This window comes from Hibiscus syriacus, unplaced genomic scaffold (genome assembly GCF_006381635.1).
Source record: "Hibiscus syriacus cultivar Baekdansim isolate YM2019G1 unplaced genomic scaffold, ASM638163v2 tig00011100_pilon, whole genome shotgun sequence".
NCBI classification, from domain to species: Eukaryota; Viridiplantae; Streptophyta; class Magnoliopsida; order Malvales; family Malvaceae; genus Hibiscus; species Hibiscus syriacus.
Window position 1 is genome coordinate 14862 of NW_024062243.1, and position 8795 is coordinate 23656.

Here is an 8795-nt window from a genome sequence, read left to right on the forward strand (position 1 = left end):
CAAATTGTAATTTCCACCATTTACGACGATGTGTAAGCTACACAGTACCAATTTTGGGCGTTGTGGGGTGTTTACCCTTCCCCACACGTAACCGACTCCCGAACCTGTTTTAAATGAATCTTTGGTAACGTAGACCAAATTTTTGTCTTATAAAATATTTTTTCTTAAAATTGTTTTTAAAGGACGTTTTTAGGTATTCGACCTACCTAACCCAAAGGTCGATGGCGACTCTTTTCAATCTTATTCAAATCCACCAAATTTTCCAAATTAAAGTTGTAATCGTTTTTTTAAAATAATACTTAATTGTTAAAAAAAAAATGGTTATGACATGAGGCTTTTCTGCCTTGTATTGGAAACTGTTTTAAAGCAAGAGATTTAGTGTTCAATAATAAATTTAAATCACAAGTGAAGTGATCGAAGATACTTAACTGGTATCAAGTGGGGAACCTGTTGAAGTAGATATTGCTTCTAATACTGACTGTGGGCTGTTTTGCTTACTGTCTTCCATGCATGCGCTCAGTTGAAACTTTGTATCTACAGCTGCCTATAAGAATATCAGATAGAATCTGCTTTGCCCAAAATATGAAAGAGTCTTATGAAAGCCTTTTTTACCTTTTTTCCCCTTTCGGCATGGTGTTCTGAAGGCCTGGAGTTGTCGGTAAACATTGATGCTTCATCTGTGTCGCTATCTGAGCTTGAATTATACAGTGCTGAGCAGCTACTGGAAGAAAATCTATCTGCCTCTGCAATTTCTTGGTTATTTCCATCTTCATCATTGGGATTCTTGGTTCTTAAGCCTCTGATTGTAAAGAACTTGTTGCATAGTAGAACTTTAAGCACCTTTGGGAAGTTCGGAATACCCTTGTTTCTCTTGATTTTGTTACTACCGGACTTCTTTAGAAACTTGCCTGAACTGCCATGGCTGTGGATGGAAGTTAAGTTCTTTGTTCCACAACCTTTTTCTGAAAGGTAAACCTCTAAAGCAAAAGGTTCTTGTTGTTCTCGGAGGAGTTCTCCAAGTTGCCTTGCAGGCTTGGATGCTATGGTCTTTGTGGCCATGGGTGACCACTGCTAGGCTGGAAGCTTGCAGGAAGAAAAAAAAAGCGAAATCAAAAAGAATATAAGATGTTGCATATGCAGGCGTTGGTATTAAATGGGGAAAACATACGTATCTATCAGTTTGGGAATGAAAAATAGCAGGAACGCTGGGAAGATTGGGTATTTAAGGCTATGAAAAGGAGAGAGAGAGAGAGAGAGAGAGACTTAATCCATACATAGCTTTAACTGCTAACCAGGAGGTAGTACTAGTAGTAAACACCCAGAGTTTCAAAGCTTTTAAGGTTGGGTGTAATATATCCTTAAAATCTAGCAACTTCTCTTCCAGTGTTTTGTTTTGTTTCATTTCACTGCTTCTTGTCTTTTTACTCCCAGATTTTGACACCTCATTCAACCCTCCAGTTCTATCCCTCACATTTTACATGGATCCGAATCAATTTTTTGTCATTGCTACTTAGGGTGTGTTTGATTCACGGAATGTAAGATTATCTCTGTGAATAGAATTACCGGAATGTAACATTAATGTGTTTTATTTATTTTCCAGGAATGTAAGATATTACAGTGTTTGGTTGAAGGAATAAAAAATTACTAGAGTGTATACTTTATTAAATTATCCTTGTTCTATATTTTTTTAACAAGTTGAATTCTAAATATTTAAATGAAAATCATTTATATAAAAATTCATCGATTATATATTACTTTACTATTTAAATATATTATGTATTATTTTTTATTTTAATTAATATTAAATTTTACATAATTTATCTAAATATATATTAAAATTTTACATCAACATTTAACTAAATAAACATATGAACATTATAATAGATGAACCATTTTACTCCTACCAAAATGTACAAAGATCACTTTAGAGAATATTTTTAATTTATTAATTATAAAATATATTATTATTAGTATTAAAAAATCATATTTTTACTTTTTAATTTCTAAAATCATATAATATATATATATTATCTAAATCATATTTTCTAGTACTACTTAGTTGGACTTGAGTTTTTGACTCAATTAAAGTTCGAAACCTTTAGTAAATATTATTTCAAAAATATTTCTAGTATATATCTCAATTTTTCATTTGAGTAAGGAGTAAAAATTAACGTTTTAAACTTTAAGTAATAAATATATATATTCGAATAATTGGATCGAATATAATCTTAAAATTTATAAAAAATTAATTAATAAATTTGTTTGGTATATCAAAATATCGAAGTGTTTTCAACACCATGTCCAAATTATTCTAAGATATCGGTCATGAGATTTCTTTTCGAAAACTAGCACATTACTTACAAACTATATACTACAAACAACTGCTGCAATATAAATTAGTCACGATAAATTTTGACAAGACTAGCCAAGATACCGAATAGCAGATATAAATTCATCCATATCGAATACAATTTTGTAAGGTTACATTCTTTGTTTAGCTCACAGAACAAAAAGAAGTAAAACATTAATCATCGAAAGTTTGAACAATGTTTAGACTTACAAAAGATAATAGCCATGACATTCTAAACTTAATCATATATGTTTGTTATATTATATACACAAAAAATTCTCCAAGTTAAAGTAGGGAATTTAGCCTAATTCAACTCACTATAATTGTATTTCTCTATTCGGTTAGTGCCAGTTTATAATTAAACCGAATAGGGCCTTTTGAAATTCCGGTAGCTCACTATATGCCTCATTCAACCGAGTTAAAATAGGGAATTTAGCCTACAAAATAATAGGAAAAGATCAGCCATGTGATCAAGAAAGAAAATGGTGATATGTGAAGCAATATTTCTCCCTCTAACTTGCAAAAATTTCTGAAGCATAGGAGCAAATAGAAAATCCAAGAATACATGCGTGTGTGAAGTATGACGACTTCAATTGAGCCAAAATGAACAAGCACAATTTAGATGAAGAAACAAGTAGTTCATGAATGAGAGTGGATTACCATGTCAACATTGAATCGCTTTATCCCAGCATCAATCTGCGGTGCTAGAAACGCATCTGCCTGCAAAGAAATTCAACATGCCATATTTATGTATACATACATGTATATATTTAGAGTATTCTAACTTAATTATATAATTTCGTACATTTCAGGCATCGTAACACGTAACTGAAGGTGATATTAACTAATGTCGAACAGAATTTAGACCAATGGTTAACACATTTGCATCTAAAATTCCAAAGGCGTATATAGTTCAGGGGCAGAGCTGCATCTTGGTGATGCCTGATTCCACAACACATATTACTGCAGGAAACTACAGCAGTTTTCACCAAAACTATCAATCAAACCACATTCATTCGAAGTGATATCAGAAATACTCTTATCCGCATCCCCCAACAAATATATAAGCCTTCCAAACTCTGAAACATATGCTCCTTTGTGCATGATTTACCATGTGCTTTGATCATGAAATTGCATAGATAAACATTAGAGAACGAAACAAACCATGGAAACTTCGTCTCCGGTAGCATATCTTCCAGCATGATCTTTTAAAAGGTTCTCAAGCGCTGCAACAAAGAAGCATTAATCAAATTAAATGCCTAACCCCATAAGCCTTTACTCATTACTTACCTCCAAAGCCTTTCTCTATATGAAATTTTGCCCAAGGAAATTTCTCATCCGGACCTACTTTTTCCTCAATGCAATTTTGTAAAGGTAAAAGCAGCAAACCAAACACAATCCTTGTATATTTCAATGATCCCGTTAAAAGATAAATGAATGCATAAAAGAGACAAACCAAACTTAATAAGTTTTGAATTCATTCAAATCTCAAGCACAAATTACGACTAAAAATTAAAAAGAAAATTAACAAAAACCCACACATCCAACAAATTCAGATAAGAATTCTAAAAAATTAAAGGCAGAAAAACAGTTTATTTAGCTTAATTAACAACGAAATACAGCTTTGGAACTAATTGCATGCTGGAATTAAACTAGCGGATAAGAAGTTTCAAACTTTATTGAAATTCAACATGAGAAAAAAAAAACCCAAACTTCAAAAAGTCACTTATTTCCTCTGTTTTTCTGACAGAAAAGGAAAATCAAAGAAGAAGAATGCTTCTCACCAAATAGAAGAATGTGGTCTTTGAAATCGGAAGAGGAATTATACCCTGCGAGTTTCTCTCGCCAAATCGAAGAAGCTGAATTTTTTCCATCGCAGAAGCAAACAAACGGGGAGAAGGGTATTTTAGCCCATTAAACACGGGAAAAAAGAAATACCTAGGTGAGATGTGGCAGTAATTCAGACCAAAAAATACTGTTGGTATTAACCTTTTACCTTCACTTGAGAATGTGACCCATCCAAATATGGGTATCTTTAACCCGAAAAAAAAAATATTACTGTCAGGAATCTAAAAATCCATGAACCAAACACCCCCTTAATATAGTCCCAAAAGCACCTTGTTTCTTTTGGACTATCCAAAGGCAAATTGGATCCAAACATGACTATACTCTCTTTGTTTTTAATTGCAAAAACTAACCCGAATTAAGATCCATGTGAATTTCCTCTAACTAAAGGACATGCATTCTGCCAGTCTATCTCATGGTTCAATTTTCATAGCCATTACAATTAACTTTCAACTGTGAACTTAATGCTAAAAAACTAGAGGAGTGCTTTCATGTTTTTTTCCCCATTGTTTTGTTGTTTTCTTGATGAAATGATTTGTTTTTATAAAGTGAAAAAGGAAAAGTGGGAGCATCCTTTACTTGTAGATTTGGTTTATCAGAAATCAGAAAAGATAAACGAGAAACGTGTAATTTCAGAACTTTGGAAAGCAGAATCCATGTCCTTATACTCTTCTGGAATTACTTGGATAACATTTTAGTGTAAAGTAAATTTGATGTTCTTGAGTTGTCCTTTCATTTCATCCACTTTGTTTGTTGAAGCTGTTATGATTTAGGGACTGGTTTTTCAGATTTGTACTTTGGATGGGTGTATGGATACGGTAAAATAATGGAATTGAGAAGAAAAGAAGAAAGGATTGAAGCATGCTATACTTATGCTTGATGATTTCCATATCCATGAGACCATAGCTGGTTTGCTGCATTACCAACAATACAAAACTATCATGAAATGAAATTACCTTTTAGTAGAGAAACCAGAAAAAATCTATATGGTAGAACACCTCAACCACCAAAATTTTTACTATCCTACAATTATGATTTTACTTTTATTTGTAATACCCGATTCTTATCTGTATCATTAAATTGACAGATAGTACATACTATTGGAAGTATGGTAAGCAACAGAATGTAAACTGGTTTATTGATACTATGAATGTGTCTTCAAGTACAAGATCAATGCTCTTTATATACTGCTGCTCTTAACAGCTACAACAACCACCTTAACTGAACAACTAATCAAAACTAACTTGCTAACAACCTCAGCTACCATAACCGCTTCAGCTTCAGGAAGCTTCGAACTACACTGCAATTGTACATACTGCATTAGCTGGTTTAACATGCTAACATTCCCTCTACTTTCTTCTCCTCCTTCAACAAGGTAACACACACATCTTAGCCCTAAACAATTGAAAAGATGAACAACTGAATCGAAAGTGCTGACGCTTCCTTCCGTTCACTTGAATTGAAAGTGCCGGTGCTTCCTTTCGTTCTTCTTGAATCGAAAGTGCCGATGCTTCCTTCCGTTCACTTTGAATCGAAAGTGCTGATGCTTCCTTTCGTTCTTCTTATTCACCTTCATTTCTTTCTTCTTCATCCTCTTATATAAGATTCTTTGACATTTTTTTTTAAAGGACTATATTATCATACTTATTACAAAGTTGTTTCCAATGACAGCAAGAAATTGAACTCCCGGCAAACTCTAAATGTAAACAAACTACTCAAAAAACTCTTAACAATTGACCATACCATTAGCTTTCAAGATGTGATCCTGCTCCATGTTTAACGTGTAAAGGTGTAACGTCTTAACCCCATTAGCTAAAATTTTGCCGCACATTTCTGTTCCAAGGTGAATCCCATAGGCTTGGACAGCTTCATCGTTGTCCTTGATAGGCTCTAAGGCAGCAGTAATCTCATCATAAAACAGTTGAGTAACAATCAGATCAGCTCCTGCATCAACCTTTCTCTTCAAGTAAACAAGATCGTTCTGATGACCGTTATCTCCCATAGCATCGGGATGAGCCTCTGGATAACCGGCAACCGTTATGCCAAAGTAGTCACCATATTTAGCTCTAATATGTTTAACCAGATCAAGGGCACAGGCGAAACCGCCTTCAACCTGGACAAACTTGTCCTGGCCATGAGGAGGAGACTGGGTTTCCTCTGGCGCAGGAGATACCATTGGCGATGGCGATCTTCGAGATCTTCTCTTCTGCATTTTTGTTCGCCATAAATTTTCAGCAGTTGAAACTGCAGCTCCAGGTGCCACTGGTTCAGGGACAAGGACAGCATGGCCAGTTCGCTTACTGTTCTTATGAGATCCGAAACACCAGTAAAAGCTCCAACAGCTTCCCCATCGTTTCTTCTGAACTGTGGTAGGCTGGACTATGGACTCGGCTGAGACGATGGCAGAGGCAGCCGTTGCCGATGGCATATTCTCCTCCTCTTCCATGCAGCGGACAAAAAAAATCAGGACCGTTTGGCGAATGATACCATATTGGAAGTATGGTAAGCAACAGAATGTAAACTGGTTTATTGATACTATGAATGTGTCTTCAAGTACAAGATCAATGCTCTTTATATACTGCTGCTCTTAACAGCTACAACAACCACCTTAACTGAACAACTAATCAAAACTAACTTGCTAACAACCTCAGCTACCATAACCGCTTCAGCTTCAGGAAGCTTCGAACTACACTGCAATTGTACATACTGCATTAGCTGGTTTAACATGCTAACACATACAAATGGCGTGGAAGATTCTTTGCATTTTTTGTCTAATTAAATCGAATTCAATTTATCGAAGAGATTTAGATACCCAAATTTACTCTCTCTTTTCGTTATAATAAAAAAAATTAAATAAAAATAGACATTTTTGAAAGGTATTTTCTTTTTTTCTTTTACTTGTGCGTGTATGTTGCACAGTGATTGTTTTGGGGTTCAAATACCCGCGGACAAGGAAAGCCAATGAACCAAGGAACTTTTACTCTCAAAGATGTTGATCAGATTTAGCTCGATTAAGATTGCCCAAGGAAAACCGTTCGTAGATTTTAATGGACTAAGGATTTCGAACGCTGCAAAAACTTTCTCATCTGTCGTCGAAAAATGGCGATTAACACCGATCTATGGCGGCCAACTAGACGAAGCGTCACTGAGATCCAGGTTTCCCCATGATTCCTGTCGAATGTTCTTCGAATGATGAATAATATTTAAGAGAAAATAAAGGGAGGACTTTTGATTTTGTTTTTTTGAGAAGGAAAATGAATTTTGTTTTTAAAATTTAGATTTCATACCCTGTTCAACCTGTATTTTTATATTATAAATAAAGACAAAATATTTTTATACTTAATTGAATTTGTTCAAATATTTCAAAAATAATTCAAAGTTCAAATAAATTTCAAAAATATGTTTTAAATGTAATTCATTTTTTTAAATGTTGTCAAACATTTTCTCATTCATTTTCGCACTTTAAAACAAGAATTTGAATATAATTTTTTTAAGTAAGTAGTACCGATATTATTATTGAAATATCAATATTTCATGAACAATACCAACACTGTTCTTGTAGCACCGATACAACATATAAGAGTAGTATTGATATTTTCTTGATAGTTATGGTATTACTCTTTGATTTCAAAGTTGTTGAAATTTTAAAATGCAAAAATGATACCGGTACTCTTATGAGTACTAATATTACTCATAACAGTTGTATATATATACTACTAGGTATAGTATCGATACTCCAATTTTCCCAACGACTATATTTTTGAATTTAACACAAGTAATACCAATACTACAAGTAAAAGTACCGATATTGCTAAGTCTAGGCATATTTCAATGTTGAAATTAACAACCCAACAGCCATAATTCAACCCTTATGGCTCCAAACGACTATAAATTCATTCTAACATATAAAACACTCAAATAACACTTGAAGAAGATTATTACATATATCTAAACGACTATAACTCTTCCATTTTCTCTTGTACATAATATTTTGTGCTCGTTGAAAATCTTTGTATTTTATTATTGTGAGTTTAATTTTTGTAAATATCTATCTTGAGAGGTCTTCTTGTTTACATAAGGTTATCTTTTATAAAAAGAGAGGTTCTAGTTTAATATTTAAAAAAAATTGAAGAGTTATAAATGTTACACTTTATCCTTGAAAGCTAAGAGAAAATATATTGAATTTGTTAGAAATTCTTAATGTGAATACTAAAATAATATATATAAATTTGATTAAAAAATCGAACCACTAAAAATCGAAATTTGCTATCTTTTATTAATTTCTTACCAAAATTTTTAAAGTCAAATTCACCGTATCTTGATTACTTCTGTTGATTCTTAGAGCCTCAATAATCCTAATATATCCTAACTTGAGGATCCGAGTTGGATCCCTTAAGAGATCCGCGCTTTTATAACGAGTAAGGTCAAATTCTTTCTGTCGTCCCTCCAATTAATTATAATTTCAAAACTATTTATTATTATTCAAAAATAGTTATTTCATATTATTTAGAAAATTTTCATTATATAAAATAAGATTTGCAATCCAGTGATCGGTAGTTGCCTTTGATGTCGCCTAATCCCTTAAATCCCTAAAATCCTA

At 33.2% G+C, this 8795-nt stretch overlaps 1 protein-coding gene across 1 annotated transcript; it reads right to left on the bottom strand.

Annotated features, from left to right (window-relative positions):
* Window positions 1-321: 321 nt before the first annotated feature.
* LOC120204671 lies at window positions 322-1281 on the bottom strand. The gene is made up of 3 exons (XM_039204721.1): window positions 613-1281; window positions 430-544; window positions 322-356 (listed from the first exon to the last, which is right to left on the bottom strand). The coding sequence occupies exons 1-3, from the start codon at window positions 1057-1059 to the stop codon at window positions 322-324; spliced, it is 597 nt and encodes a 198-aa protein (XP_039060652.1). The 5' UTR covers window positions 1060-1281.
* Window positions 1282-8795: the final 7514 nt, after the last annotated feature.

Bases quoted from the DNA above. Each gene is read 5' to 3' on its own strand.
- LOC120204671 (XM_039204721.1), bottom strand. From the start codon at position 1,059: ATGGCCACAAAGACCATAGCATCCAAGCCTGCAAGGCAACTTGGAGAA. The intron at 545-612 runs GTAAAAAAGGCT...ATATTCTTATAG, and splicing joins ATGCCGAAAGGGGAAAAAAG to GCAGCTGTAGATACAAAGTT. The intron at 357-429 runs GTTAAGTATCTT...GCTTTAAAACAG, and splicing joins AGGTTCCCCACTTGATACCA to TTTCCAATACAAGGCAGAAA.